Source organism: Papaver somniferum, chromosome 3 (genome assembly GCF_003573695.1).
Source record: "Papaver somniferum cultivar HN1 chromosome 3, ASM357369v1, whole genome shotgun sequence".
Lineage (NCBI taxonomy): Eukaryota > Viridiplantae > Streptophyta > Magnoliopsida > Ranunculales > Papaveraceae > Papaver > Papaver somniferum.
The window spans coordinates 216,211,952-216,227,089 of NC_039360.1; the positions used below are offsets into that span (position 1 = coordinate 216,211,952).

Below are 15,138 nucleotides of genomic sequence, written 5' to 3' on the forward strand. Positions count from 1 at the left end.
AAAAAAAAAAAAAAAAAAAAAATGGGGCGTTAAGTATATCAACGCCCCATGTAAGTTTTGAAAATTTGTGAAAGTGGGGCGTTAAGTATATCAACGCCCGTTTCATGCGTACATTATATCAACGCCCCATCGGGCGTACATTATATCAACGCCCTGTTTCAGGCGTACATTATATCAACGCCCCGTTTCATGCGTACATTATATCAACGCCCGATGAATGGCGGAGATTATATCAACGCCCGATGTGTAGTGGAGATTATATCAACGCCCGACTATATTTGGATTTGGTCCTGATCGCAGACCAAATTTGGTCTGGATTTTACTCTTTGATCAAATTTTGATCGATGGTCCGTCCCACTACGCCAGCCCACTCGACTGAAAATTTGGGTTTAGTCGTCCATTGCAGTTGCTCTTAGACACCCCTTAATTATGTTGGTTGGTTTTAAATTTTATATATCCCAATTAATCTAGGTACGACCCTATTCCGGCCAGGTAAAAAATACAGCAAACGAGCCCAAATTTTCATAGGAAGACATGTAGTCCTCATCCTAGCTAGACCGTGTTGTTGAGGGCAGATCTGATAGAAAAGGGATGAACACCTGAATTGCAAGAATTATTATTGTTTAGATCTCTCTTTGGTTTCAGTTTGAAACCTCTAACAAATTCAAAAGAAAAACTTGCCTTTTAGTTTTAATGTCATCTATGTTTACTCTTAGTGATCGATCGATTATTCGTCCTCATTTACTCAGAGTAACACACAAACCAGTCGTACCTCTAACATATCATCATGTCTCTGTTCGTTTCCCTTACAATATCAACATCAAAAATACTTCATTCATACGGATGAATGCTAACAAGGAGGAGGAAAGGCAGTTTACTCCAACTGAGATCAAGGATAAAGTTGCCCCAATTCTTAAACCTCTAGAAGAAAAACCCTTTGGTGAAAAATCAATTCCCTTACCAAAATCGAAAACCCCCACTCCGAAACCCAAAAGCAGAGGCAAATTCAAAAAAAGACTCAGAACCAAAAGCAAATTTGGTCGCAAGGTAAGTAGTAATAAGTGATTGATTGTTAGGTTTTTGAAGTAAATTATTCTTAGCTTAGGTTTTTGATGTTTTTCAAATTGTTATTATTCTTTGCAGGGCATAAGGCTTAAATGTGTGAGAGTGTCTTCTGGTGGTGACAAGGATGTATTCCCTCGACGTCGACGTCAATCTTCAGGGAAGAGACAATTGGGGACACAATCTGTGATGGTAGGTACATTTCATAAATTAAATTTTTTCGAAACATCTTTTTGATCTGTTCAAATTGTTTGCCTAGTTGAAACTTAAACCCTATAGGAAGTTTGTAATGTTCTTTCATCAGGATTTGTCAATGTATGGCACCACCAAACTTGTTAGGAATTGGCAACCAAGTAATGATTCAGAATCTGGTCCTTGTTCAGTACTAGGAGTAGTTATTTGTATGTGCCAAAACATATCTTGTTCTGATTTTGCCGTCTACTGTGATGTGGTCCTACCTCGGGATGATATATTGAAGGTCCATCCTTGTTTGTTCACATGTACTTGAGGGATTGTTCCAAAAGACTTGCTGCAGTTTTTGGCATGTACATGAACCTCAAAATATTTTGGTTCGCATATAGTTATTATTATGAAAGCATTCACTGCATATGCTGATTATGAGTGAAATCGTTAATGAAGGACGACGTAGAACTAAATTTTTTGACGAAGTTGGGAATTATTTGAAACTGTCAGCGTATGTCAGAACAACAGAAAAGTGAGTCTGCTATGGAAAGTTGTTGATTAGATGATCTTATATATTACTGTATGCATGCTTAATGGTACATTCAAGACACCGATGATTTTGAACTGTTAAAAGTGTTTGGTTGACTCTGCCGCGACCAATGAAGCCTTGGCATTAATTTTGGTCTTTTGGTTCCATTCGAGCTGGTTTTTCTGTTCGTCTTCTAACTTGCCATCCTTTTCTTTCTGCTTTTGTACTACTAGGTTCTGAGAAAGTCTGAAGTGGAAAGGGGTGGTGAGGCCAATTATACCACTACAGATTGCTGATCTGCTTTCTAATTTGCTGCAACAGCTTATATCCGATTCCGTTAGCTAGCCCTATTTACATTACTTGTACACAGATATAAGCACCGCTATCACTACTTACTTCCCACGTAGTTATTGTTTTTCGAGAGGAACTACGTCAGCTTAGCTATTAATCAGTATAACTTTCTCACCTTTTGAAGATAACATATAGTAGAACATCCCCTCTTCCCTCCCACAATCAGTCACTCGGCTCACCTTCGGTGTTCCATGAAATCTTGACAACTGGGACAACTTAGTCTTTGAAATACAATGTAAATATTAATATTTTGTTATCGGTGATGCTTAGATCTGTCAGATTAGGCATTGCCCATGTTATATTGTTTTGGTCGACAATTCTAAACTCTTAGGGGTAAATAACAACAAACTTTTGATTCTTGATGTATGTTTTCGTCGTTTCTACGGGTTCTTGTTGTCAATTCTGTTTCATGTTTTTGATTGGTTCTCTAGGTATATTATGTGACTACATTCTCTGGTCCAGAGAAATTCATGTACTCCTTCTGTTTCTGTTTATGTTAGAGCAAGTTTTCTTTTGTGTATTAGGTCGGTATAGGAAAGCTGGGTCCGCTTTAATGTGTCTGTCAAAGTGAAGTTAAATAGCTTTGTAGTCTTTTTTCTGTTTTAGTTTGACATTCATTAGATATCTTCACTCGATGAATATTTTAAGTTTTGTTATTTTTGAACCTTTATAAGCTGCTTATGATTTGCAGTAAATTACCATTTTCTTGCACTGAAATTTTCTTTTTGGTTTGAATCCTTGGTCTTAAGTTTAACATCCCATATCTTTGTGAAGGACAGGTGAGAAGTTTAACATCCATATCATTCGGGTGTTTGTATTGCTGTAAAAATTGCGTCAGAAATTTCCAGTTTCTTAAGTAATGCTTTTGACACTCTCTTGCAGGACCCGTGAATGCGACAACTGCATCTACATGTTGTCAGTCAAGATTACAATTCAACACATCTGAAAAACAAGAAACATTGGAATAGCCTTTCTTGTTGTCACCCAAACATCCCCTGTCCTAAATCCCATATCAGCCATTGCCGTGCATCTTTCCCTTTTAGTCTCTTCCAAGATGGTCGTCTTGTACTGCACCATAGATAAAAGTTTTTCCCTCAACTAAAGCATAGGAAATTAGGAATGTTTTCCCCTTGAGGGCTTGACTTATTTTGATGTATAATAAAGTTGAGTGGCTTTAGACCACCTTTAACTTGTTTAGAGGGAACATTGTTATGAAGTAGATAGTTTAGGTCAGCAACTCAGTCAATTAACTAGTTTCATGAAAGGAAGGATGTTTTGTGACTAGTCAATTTTTGATTTCCAAAGAGATAAAAAATACATATTCTGGAGGATTATCTACATATGCTTCTTTTTTCTTTTCTTTGTAAAAATACTCGGGTATATTTTAAATGGATAAATGAACGATCTTTAAGTGGATAAAGGTTTTTATCTTTCACCGATCTTTCATCAATCTAGAACTCGGACTCTGCAACTCGGAGATCAACTCAGTTCCCGATTTCGACATTAATGTCTTCCATCTAGCTTTGCATGTCTAGATCCTACTCTCCTAATGACCGTTATGAATCATTAATACATCATAAACTACTTTCCAGTGATAATTGAATGTTTGCTGTTGTTTTTTAGGGTTTTCTTTTTAAGATTCCTCTCGTTCTCCTCAAAACTTTTCTCACTTGTCTCTGTCTGAATGTCTTGCAGGCTTTAATTTTACCTGAGTTTTCTTGTCTTGTTTAAGACTTTGATGGTTTCAATGACGTTTGTCCCGGTTCAAGAGAGTTTTCTCAAGTCTACTGCAACTTCGACAACTCCGTCTCCTAGATTAAACGAGATACAGAACCACCTCGCCATGAAAGCTCTCTGCTTGAAGAAAAGTGACAGCACCGTTATGACAAGGTATACACGTTTCAAACCAATTCAAACACGTAGAGAAAGAAGATTCAAATTTCGCGCTATAAATTGGAAGTTGTTCTGGTTAGTTCTCATCATCAGCATCACATTATATCAACTAAAGATTACTTTCTTTCAATCAACAACTCCAATGGCTTCAGAAGACATCAACAACCTTGCTAATCAATTTGATTCAGCATCAATTGATTCAACTGATGATATCAGGGAGGTCATTAATGTCTCTCAAATCGACCCATCTCTGTGTCTACAAGGGCAAGACAATATCATCATTGGCAAAGTCATCTCCAGTGATAATATGAGTCGAGGCGCTGCGGAAAAATTTGCAAGACTCTTATAGGGTAATCAAGTTGGTGACTTTGAACTAAGGAAGAAAAGCAAAAATTTATTTACTGTCAAGTTTGAAACTAGAGAGGAATGGAAATGGGTCTTATCTGAAGCGCCATGGTGTCTTGATGGATTTCTATGGATTATCAAACCATGGAACCCAACCCAAAATTACAGAGACATGACTTTCGACAAACAACAATTTTGGGTTGTCTTCAAAGACCTTCCTCAAGAATTCATGAATGTGTTTGTTGCTAATGAAATGGGAAAGATTGTCGGAAATGTTCTGGAATTAGATCCAGAAGATGCCAAACCAGTGGAGAATAACGATGTTGCTGCACTAATTGAAATTGAAATTGAAATCTCGAAGCCGCTCTACAGAGGAGTTCTAAGCCAGAATGCTGCTGATTGCACTGAATGGATTACATTCTTCTACCAGAAACAACCTCATCAATTGTGCCCATCATGCTTCATCATTGATCATGAGAAGGATGACTGCAAAAATAAAGCCAAAGATGTCAGAGATTTCTCTCAGAAAATCATTAGATTCTTAGACAAGATTCCTTACAGCATGACAACTAATGAGTACTGGAAGATTGATGAGGCTCCTACACGAATTTCCCCAAAGAAGAATAACGGAAGCATGAGAGAAAATATGATTCCTTTTGTCAGGCCAGAGGATGGACATTATTGCAACTCCTTTTATCCTGAACAAACTCATGAAGGAGAAAGCTCTTCATCTATTCCTGCAACTCAGAGAGGAAAAAGTAGCAGAAGAGGAGGCATAAGAAGGTTCAAGAGGACTAGAGAGACAGAGAGCTCTATAAACAGCTCCAATAACATCACTGAACCTATTGAGAAGGAAGAAGAGAATATGCAGCAGATGGATAATCAAATAGTAGGTGACTGGGACAAACACATTGAAATCTATCAAGGAGCTGAGGCAGGGCAAGGAAACTCAATGGTAATCACAATTAACTCTCATTTTTCTATTTATATCCAGTCTTTCAATATAATTAAAGCCTCTAATCTCTTCTTGCATAAGATAAATATGAGAATTCTTAGTTGGAATCTTCAAGGGCTAGGAAATAAACTTACTAGGGATCACCTCAAGAATTGCATATTTAACTATATCCCAAACATTATATTCTTAGTTGAAGCAAAATCAACCATAAAGAAAGCTAGTTATCTCTTAAAACAAATGAACTATCCAAATACATGGTGCAATGAAGATAGAGTTAGAGTTGGTGGTCTAGCTTTTTTATGGAAGGATGGTATAGAGTTTGAGTTCATTCATTCCTCAACATATATGGTCAACCTCATTGTCAAGAATAATGACTCTAATGCTGAATGGTTTCTTACTTGCTTGTATAGTTCTTCTTATGACAATGAAAGACAGGTGCAATGACAATTCATTCATGAAATGGGTGAAAATATGAATCTCCCTTGGGTCATTATAGGAGATTTCAACTCCACCCTATATAGCCATGAGAGACAAAGCTACTCAATACACCCTACTCAATCTTATCCAATCATAACCAACACCATCTCATAGATATCCCATTTACTGGTAGCCCTTTCACATGGTCAAACCATAGAGATCAACTCAATCAAGTCAGAACCAGATTAGATAGAGCTCTTTGTTTACCCAGCTGGATGACTATCTTTCCAAATACAATACTTAACAACCTTATCCCATGTGGCTCTGATCATGCTCCCATCTTACTGAACACCAATCCTCAAAATGAAAGTCTCAGTAAACCATTCAGATTCTATGAACACTGGCTCACAAATAGCACTTGCAAAGAAGAAATCAAGAAAAATTGGGTATGCTCAAAGAAGGGCATTGAAACTTTTAAATTCACAAACAAGCTAAGAGGAGTTAAGAATGGCTTGAAGATATGGAGAGTTAAGGAGTATGGAGACACTGATACAAAAATAAAAGAGGTTCAGGATCAAATTCAAGCTTTAATCAATCAGTCTCAGATAAATATGGAGGATCTTCAAAGATGTCAACAACGACTTAAATCTCTTTATGAAGTGAAGAACATAATTGCTTACGAACAATCAAGAGAAAGTACAATTAGATACCAAGATAGAAACTCAAAGATCTTTCATGCTCAAGCCAACTATAGAAGGAGGATAAATCAAATCCATTCTCTAAAGAGTGTTGATGGTGAGTGGAAAAATACAAGAGCAGAAATCACACAAATATTGTTGGAGCACTTTCAAGAAATAACTACTACTTCTAATCCTAAAAAGAATGAGGAGATAATGAATCTCATAAGTCCATGTATCACTGCAGAGGAAAACAATAAACTTACTGCAGTTCCAACCTCTCAAGAAATCAGGAAAAATGTGTTCCAAATAAAGTCTTGGTCTGCTCCAGGCCCAGATGGCTTTCAAGCAGGGTTTTACCAGCAAATTTGGGAGACTGTTAGCACAGATGTTATTCAAATGGTGCAGGAGTTCTTTAAAACTGGTAAACTTCTCAAGGAATTAAATCACACTTTTCAAACCCTCATCCCAAAGCATATCGGTATTCAAACTCCTTCAGATTTCAGACCCATAAGTTTATGCAACATCTCATACAAAATCATATAAAAAATCATAACAAACAGGTTAAAACCAATTCTCCATAAAATCATATCCCCATGGAAAGATGCTTATGTTCCAGGTAGAAAAATATTGGACAATACCATCATAGCTCATGAAATTGTTCAATACATGAAGAACACAAAATCTTATCATGGAGCTGTGGCTGTTAAATTGGACATGTCAAAAGCTTTTGACAGGATGGAATGGAGCTTCATCAATGAAATTTTGCTGAAACTTGGATTCTATGATAGATGGTGCCAGCTAGTCAACCAAAGTATATCAACCACTACTATCTCAATTCTGCTAAATGGTTCTCCAATACAAGCAATGGTTCCTAAAAGAGGATTAAGACAGGGAGATAGCCTATCTCCATATCTCTTCATCATCTGTATGGAAGGATTTAGTAGGATGATCCAAGCTGAAGTGGATAACAAGGCCATAATTCCCATTCACCCTGCAAGATATGGTCCTCCAGTTTCACATCTTTTCTTTGCAGATGACTGCATATTGTTCTCCTCAGCTAAAAGATCTTCTATAGAAAGTCTGCAAAAGGTCATATATAAATTTTGTGAAGCTTCAGGACAAATGATAAATCTTAACAAATCCAGTATACACTTCAGCAAGAGATTAAATGAGGGCATCAAGATTGACATATGTAACATGATAGGAATGAAAACTATGCCTTTGGATGAAAAGTACCTGGGAATTAACTTATTCATGAGCAAAGGGAGAAATAAGTGCTTCAAAAACATTTATGAAAAGATGAAGACAAGAATTCAATACTGGCAGGCTGGTATGGTGAATCAAGCAGGCAGAAGTACACAAATTCAGGCTGTCACTAATTCCATGGCTCAATTTCAGATGGGATGTTTTATTCTTCCTCAACAAACTATAAACCATCTTGAAGCTACCCAAAGAAAATACTGGTGGAACAAGAACAATGTAAGAGGTTAATATTTCATCTCTTGGGGTGCAGTTTCAATCCCCAAAAGATGGGGAGGACTTGGGTTCAAAAATCTGAAGATCTTCAATGAAGCAATGATCACTAAATTGGCATGGAGATTAATTAATGAAAAGGATAAGAAATGGGCCACCATTTTTGAAGCTAACTACTTCAGAAATGAAAACATTCTTCATGAAGACATATCTGAGAGTGGAACTGCTATCTGGAAAAGCATCAGTAAAGGCATAAAATGGATCAAAAAGTTTCATATTTGGTTAATTGGAGATGGTAAGTCAGTTAATGCTTTCAGAGACAATTGAATCAAAGGATACACTGCCCAACATATCCAAGAAAATTTCAGAAATAGTGAAGACATTCCTTATCACATGAAAGTTGTAGATTTCATTGACTTAAATACAAGAAATTGGAAGATTGGACTCCTTCAAGAATACTTTACTCAAGACCAAGTGGAAGAAATTCTGAATATTATTCATTTTACTCAACAAGAGGATAAGATGAAATGTTCCTTAACAACCAATGGTATGTTCTCTGTGAATTCTACCTACAAAGCCATTCTCTGCTACAACAATCAAACCCTCAGAAATAAAGAAGAAGAAGCTAAATTCTGGTTAGTCTTATGGCATATCCAAATTCCTCATAAATGTCAGTTGTTCCTGTGGAAAATTGCTCAAAACATTCTCCCAGTCAATCAAAAGATTAACAGATACAATCCAGACCATGATGGCATATGCACTAGATGTCAAGAAGAAGAGGAGAGCACTACTCACATGCTTATTCAATGCAATTATGCTAGAAGCATTTGGAATGCTATCTTCCCAAATACTGCTCAAGATCTCAGTAACATAGATGATATTAAGCGGATAAAAACATGGGACAATAAAGGTTCTAGAATCAATTTTGGGAGAAAGGGCAATGTGAATCTCATTATGATCATAATGTGGTTCATATGGAAATCCAGATGTGAGCTAGTTTTTGAAGGAAAAAATTGTTCCAGTAACAATCTGAAAGCCAGGGTTTACACTTATTGCAATGAGAATAAAATACATATTAACAATCAATTGATTCAGATGCAGGTTTTAAGATCCAGGAGCAATAATATGGGAAATAGAACAGATAACATGAATATATGGTCTCCTCCTTTAAGGGGAAGACTGAAAATTAATATAGATGCTTCAGTTTTGCCTGGTAACCATTATGCTGGAATTACTCTAATAATAAGAGATTTTATAGGTCAATTGGTGGAGGCATGGACACTGGTAGAGAGAGTCATGGATATAACTCAGGATGAAGCTATCGCTGCGCTTAAAACTCTGCAATGGATCATTCAAATACAAATCCAGAATTTCATTGTGGAAGGTGATAACAAGAAGGTTATGGACAACATCAATGGCCTGTGAAATATCTCTCCCTTGGAAGATGGTAACATTATTGAAGAGTGTCAGCACCTTGTTAGTTGTTTAGGAAATGTTGTTGTTTTCTTTAGAAATAGGAAGTGTAATCAAGTGGCTCTTCTGGAAAGGTTTTCTAGGACAAACAATTGTAGTAGGAAATGGAGTATGAATCTACCTGAGTCTGTTAGAGTCAAGCTTGAAGCTGAAAAAGTTATGATGTAACTCTTTGCCGTTTCTGGCTTTTAATGATCATCTGTATGTTTTTCTTTCAAAAAAAATGAGAGAGAAAGAGCGGAGCGGCGGAGGAAGGAAACTCATTCAGTTGGAGAGGAAGAGCTATGATATTTCAATAGAGGTATTTGGTGATAAGGAACTGATAAAGATTTTAGAAAGAGGATGGGGGGATTGAGAGTTTGGATAGCTATGCCAAACAGGATAGTGGTCTGGATGATTAATCTTTTAAAGTCTTTTCATAAAGGTAAGAACAATTTTAGTCAGTATGAAGAAACGGCTGGAGATCATATATTGATTCTCAAGGTGCAACATAATAGTGAGGGAGATTATATTAGATTAACAAGAAGCAGGAAAGGTGAAGATCTCAAGGGGGTGAGTATTTGCATCCCAGGTGGTGATAACAAAAGTTGTTGGTCTATTTTGGCGGAGGTTTTAGATAATTTTCTGGAGAAGGAAGGGATGAAGAAAAGGGTACAAGATTTTCCAAAAGAGACAGACTTTCCAAGTGTGTTAAATTCATCCAGAGGTGTGTTTGAATCCAATTTGATTAGAACATGTTTGGTAGTTCTTTCTCATAAAATGAGTTGGAACAAAGTTGCAACTTCAATAAAAAAGGAGTTGGGAATTAGAAGATTCATAAAGATTGAGGGAGTTAACAATCTGGAGGGTATGGTGAAACTGGAAAAGGATGAATGGAAACAGCTATGGAAGCCATTGAATTGGCGGGATGAAGGAGTTGACATTCATTTTGTTATCTGCGTTGGTAGCCCAAGAAAGAATCCAATTAAAGAGAAGGTTCGGAACACTAAAGAAAATGATGAAGGTGTTTTGTTTGATGTACAGAAGACACTTTATACTATTCATTTGTTCAAAGTAAGGGGTTTACACAAATCATATTGGTGCTCAAGAGTGTTGGAGAAAATCGGCAATGAACTTTCTGAAGGGGAGTTATCTAAAATTGCCACTGAAACATTAAAGCTAGAAGGATTTCAGTTTTTCAGGGTGGCCATAGCTGGTAATCTCAGCCATATGCCGGCGGTGGTGGTGTCAGACCTAGGTGAGGAGAAGGTGGCAATGACGGTGGAGTGGGATCCTAATTACAAGGAGAAAAATAAGCTTTCAGAACAAGATTATCGTCGTGAATTGTGGAGTTTTGATGAATCTGTTAAGGAATTTTCAAAATTTCAAAATGTCATTAATGAAGATTTGGTAGAGCGAAATCAGGAGCTAGTTATGGAAGGTGAGTCAGCGTCGGTGGCTGAATCAATTGACTCAGGAGTAGCTGAAAGGTCTGAAAATGGTTGTGAGACGGTTATGGGTAAATGAGCTTATAAGCCAAGGAACAGAACAATATCCGACCCAGTTACAGGTCAAATGGTAGTCCATGGTCAAAATTCGACCGTTGGAGATTCAAATTCAAATGAAAGGGTTACTGATTCACAACCAAATATATCGAGACAGGTGGAGAACATTGGTGGTGATGAAAGAGGTTTATCTTTAACAATTCCAGAGGAAGTGGTGGAAATGAATATGCTCTCTGACATTGAAAATAGGATGGTCTTGAAACTGGGAGATCTACAATTATCTCATATAGAGAGTATGGAGAAGGTAATGGAGGAAGCGAAATTGATGTTGATGCATTGTTGTATGTATGGTGGAGGTTGTGAGGGTAACAAAATTGTTCTTAAAGAAGTGGTTATGAAGCAAGTTTTGAAGTATAAAGAAAGGTTTAGAAAGGAAAATACGGAGAAGAATGTGGTTGCAGCTGAAAGGATTGATGTGAACTGGATGAAGGAATTGGAGTTGGTTGAAGTAGACAATTCCAATTCAACTCAGTTGTTGAATGTGTTACCAAATCAATTGGAGGTTGTTAATGGATATTAAAATTATCAGTTGGAATCTTAGAGGGTTGAATGCATTTGACAAGATAACAGCTTTGAAGGAGTTGATAAGGAATCAGAAATGTGATTTATGCTTGGTGCAGGAAACAAAAATTATGAAGATGAACAGGTAGTTTGTGAAGCAGCTGTGGTTTGATGATGATTTTGATTGGATCTATATTCCTTCAGTGGGAATTAATGGTAATAGTGGGGGTTTGCTTTCAATTTGGAATATAAATAAGGTGGTGAAGGTGGAGGAGAGAATTGGGGTTAACAATGTTACAATTGGATTGTGTTCCAAGGTGAATGGATCTAAATGGGCAGTGTGTAATTTGTATTCTCCTTGTGGTTATTCTGAAAGGGAGGGTTTTTGGCAGGATTCAGATGTAGTGAGAAGCTGGTGGAGTGGTTCAATTTGTTTTGCTGGTGATATGAATGTTGTGAGAGGCGAAGAAGAAAGAAATAGAGGAGAAGGTGATAATATAAATAATAGGTTTCTTAATAATTTTATTTTGGAACATGAAATGGTTGATTTACCTTTGGTGGGTGGAGCTTTCACATGGTCTGATATGCATGAGGATCCTCTTCTATGCAGGTTAGACATATTTCTTTTGAGCGTAGATTTTGATTTATTGTTCCTTGATTCAATTAAAAATGCCCTTACAAGAGTAGTCTCTGATCACAAACCTATTCTTCTGATGACTAAGCCTAATATTAAGAGTAAGCCTTATTTTAAGTTTGAGAATGGTTGGCTCTTATATAAGGATTTTTTGAAGAAAGTAAAAGAGTGGTGGGGGGTTATGGAATACTCAGGTCAACCAAGTTTTGTCTTTTTTAAGAAATTAAATTAGTTGAATTTCTTGAAGGAATTGAGTAGATTGGAGTTCGGTGGTGTGAGAGAAGCAAAGATTGAGATTACTGAGAAGATTGATATGTTGGATCAGATGGAGGAGACACATAAGCTGACAAAAGAGCAATTTGAACATAGAATTAACAGTTTATTGAAATTGAGTAATATCAAGGCTATTGAAGCAAGAAAATGGCATGTGAGAGCTAAGCAAAATGAATTTAAATATGAAGATTCTAATACTTCTTATTTTCATAGGATTGCTAGTGCAAGGAGGAAGAGAAATACTATATCCAAATTGGAAGTTGAGGGTGTTGCTTGTTTTGATCAAGAAGGAATTAAGGCAGAAATGAGAAACTATTTTGAATCTCTTTTTTCTGAAAAGAACGAGGTATCATTTTCTTTGGATAATCTTTATTTTCCAAGGCTAGATGAGGAGGAGAAGGGTAATATGGAGAATGAATTTACAGAAGCTGTAGTTTATGATGTTGTGAAGAAATTTGGTGCTAACAAATCTCCAGGGCCTGATGGCTTTTCTATGGAGTTTTATAAAGTTTTCTTGCCTATTATAAAGGATGATTTTATGAAGTTAATGAATGAATTTTTTAGGTTTGGATCTTGGGATTGGAGGGTGAACTGTTCTTTCATTTCATTGGTTCCAAAAAAAGAAGATTCTTGTGCTCCAAAGGACTATAGGCCTTTGAGTTTGTTAGGGAGTGCATATAAGATTTTGTCAAAGGTGTTGGCTAACAGATTGAAGACTGTGATGCACAAAATGGTTTCTGATTATCAAGGGGCTTTCATAAAAGGGAAACAAATTTTAGATGGTGTTTTAATTGCAAGTGAATGTGTGGAAAGCATACTAAAGGCAAAAAAAACCCGGGGATTCTTTGTAAATTGGATATGGAGAAGGATTTTGATAATGTTAGATGGAGTTCTTTGATGAGAATTTTGCACAAGCATGGCTTTGGGAGGAAGTGGATTTCATGGATGAGATGGTGTGTGTCAATTACTCATATTTCTATTTTGGTTAATGGGGAATCAACTGAGAAGTTTAAGCCAACAAAAGGCTTAAGACAAGGAGATTCACTTTCTCCTTTTTTGTTCTTGTTGGTTGTGGAGATTTTATCCAAACTAGTGGATGATGCAGTGTTGAGAAAACAAATTACTGGCTTTCAGGTGGTGGAAGATGGTTTAATGATCTCTCATTTGCAATTTGCAGATGATACATTGTTATTTATGGATGCTAGTGAGGATGAAATCAGAAGATTATTTCTTGTTCTTAATTCTTTTGAGATGTTGACAGGGATGAAATTTAATTTGGAGAAAAGTACACTAATTAGTGTAGGTTCAGATGAAGTGGTGGACTCTTTGGATATGGAGATGGGGTGTAAGGTGGAGAAATTGCCAATAAAATACTTGGCATTACTCATTGGTGCTTCTGTGAGGTGTTCTACAGTTTGGGAAGAAGTTATTAAAAGAATGGAAGTGAAATTGGCTACTTGGAGAAAGAGATTTTTATCAAAAGCTGGGAGATTGGTTCTAATTAAAAGTTGTTTAGCTAGTTTTCCAATTTATTTTCTTTCTCTTATTCATATGCCAGTTAGTGTAGAGGAGAAGCTGACAAAACTGATGAGGAATTTTTTGTGGGATTCATCTGAGGAGAAAAGGAAAATGTGTTGGGTGTCTTCGCCGAAAATCTGTAAGCCAAAGCATTTAGGAGAACTGGGAGTGAAGAATTTAAGATGTACAAGTAAGGCTTTAAAAGCAAAGTGGATTTGGAGGTATGCAAAAGAGAAGAAAGATTTGTGGAGAAAAACTGTGCAACATAAGTTTAAGAATAATGTGGATGTTTGTTTACCTACAGATGATTACTCTGCTCAAGGAAGAAGTTTTTGGAAGGTTGTTATGAATACAACAACTTTCTTAGAAGATCATGTGAAGTTTAAGGTTAAAAATGGGAAGGCAATGAGGTTTTGGTTGGATAATTGGACCAATGTTGGTACCCCTGAAGTCTAGATATCCTGCTATTTTTAAAGTTTGTAGCATTAATAATGCTTCTATTGCAGATATGGTGGAGAATGGTAGGCTTCAGTGTCAATTCAGAAGAAGGTTATATCTAAATGAACAGCTAGAATGGGATCTTTTATGTAATGAATTGGGGCCAGTTCATGGTCTTGTTGATGAGGAGGACAATGTGGAGATTATGGGGGATTTTTCTGTCAAAAAGTGTTATGAATTGTTGGTGCAGGAAGATGGCAATTGGGATTTCAGCAAGTACTTGTGGAAACAAGGAATTCCTAACAAGGTGAGTTTTGTATTGTGGGCTACATTTCATGATTCATTACCTACTTTAACTATGCCAAGACACAGAAGGGTAGATATTCAGGAGATGAAGTGTCCTTTTTGTAAAACTGAGGATGAAACAGTAAACCATATATTTTTGAACTGTTCTTATGCTTCTGCAGTTTGGTTTTATTTTATCAAGGCATTCAAAGTGGATTGGATTTTCCCAAGTTCAGTGAAGGGGAATTTTGATTCTTGGAAGCTAAACAATATGACAGGTAGGTGTAGCGATGTTTGGTGGAAATTGATTTATGCGGTTCATTGGCACCTGTGGAATGAAAGAAATAGAAGAGTATTTGGAGGGAGAACAATGGATTCAGAAGAGGTGATAATGTTAATTAAGCAATCAGTTGTTCTTTGATTATTTGATAAGGATGTGTTTAAGAATGTTTCTGTAACTCAAATTTTATTTCACTGGGAAACAGTCTTACATTTGTGATGTTGTAAAATGTACCCTTTCTCTGTAAATATTTTATCTTCTTAATATAACCATCCTAATTCAAAAAAAAAAAAAAAAAAAAAAA

General features: G+C 36.5%; 3 protein-coding genes across 4 annotated transcripts; all 3 read left to right on the forward strand.

Annotated features, from left to right (window-relative positions):
* The first annotated feature begins 500 nt into the window (after positions 1-500).
* LOC113358642 lies at positions 501-3,448 on the forward strand. 2 transcript variants are annotated; one of them, XM_026602254.1, is made up of 4 exons: positions 501-1,047; positions 1,144-1,254; positions 2,008-2,038; positions 3,008-3,448. In XM_026602254.1, the coding sequence occupies exons 1-4, from the start codon at positions 694-696 to the stop codon at positions 3,091-3,093; spliced, it is 582 nt and encodes a 193-aa protein (XP_026458039.1). In that variant the 5' UTR covers positions 501-693; the 3' UTR covers positions 3,094-3,448. The 2 variants fall into 2 exon arrangements, with proteins under 2 accessions (XP_026458039.1, XP_026458040.1); XM_026602255.1 differs by lacking the exon at positions 2,008-2,038.
* A 7,467-nt stretch (positions 3,449-10,915) lies between these two features.
* Positions 10,916-14,287, forward strand: LOC113360641. The gene is made up of 6 exons (XM_026604128.1): positions 10,916-11,343; positions 11,435-11,505; positions 11,611-12,200; positions 12,288-13,136; positions 13,198-13,266; positions 13,448-14,287. The coding sequence occupies exons 1-6, from the start codon at positions 10,916-10,918 to the stop codon at positions 14,285-14,287; spliced, it is 2,847 nt and encodes a 948-aa protein (XP_026459913.1).
* Positions 14,288-14,339: 52 nt separating this feature from the next.
* Positions 14,340-14,975, forward strand: LOC113360642. Its single transcript, XM_026604129.1, has one exon. The coding sequence runs from the start codon at positions 14,340-14,342 to the stop codon at positions 14,973-14,975; it is 636 nt and encodes a 211-aa protein (XP_026459914.1).
* Positions 14,976-15,138: the final 163 nt, after the last annotated feature.

Excerpts from the sequence above, each read along its gene's own strand:
- LOC113360641 (XM_026604128.1), top strand. The coding sequence starts at position 10,916 with ATGGTAGTCCATGGTCAAAATTCGACCGTTGGAGATTCAAATTCAAAT. Across the intron at positions 13,137-13,197 it reads GTGTGGAAAGCATACTAAAG|ATGGAGTTCTTTGATGAGAA; the intron begins GCAAAAAAAACC and ends TGATAATGTTAG. Across the intron at positions 13,267-13,447 it reads TGGATTTCATGGATGAGATG|GTGGTGGAAGATGGTTTAAT; the intron begins GTGTGTGTCAAT and ends ACTGGCTTTCAG.
- LOC113358642 (XM_026602254.1), top strand. The coding sequence starts at position 694 with ATGTCATCTATGTTTACTCTTAGTGATCGATCGATTATTCGTCCTCAT. Across the intron at positions 1,048-1,143 it reads AAAGCAAATTTGGTCGCAAG|GGCATAAGGCTTAAATGTGT; the intron begins GTAAGTAGTAAT and ends TATTCTTTGCAG. Across the intron at positions 2,039-3,007 it reads GTCTGAAGTGGAAAGGGGTG|GACCCGTGAATGCGACAACT; the intron begins GTGAGGCCAATT and ends ACTCTCTTGCAG.
- LOC113360642 (XM_026604129.1), top strand. The coding sequence starts at position 14,340 with ATGGTGGAGAATGGTAGGCTTCAGTGTCAATTCAGAAGAAGGTTATAT.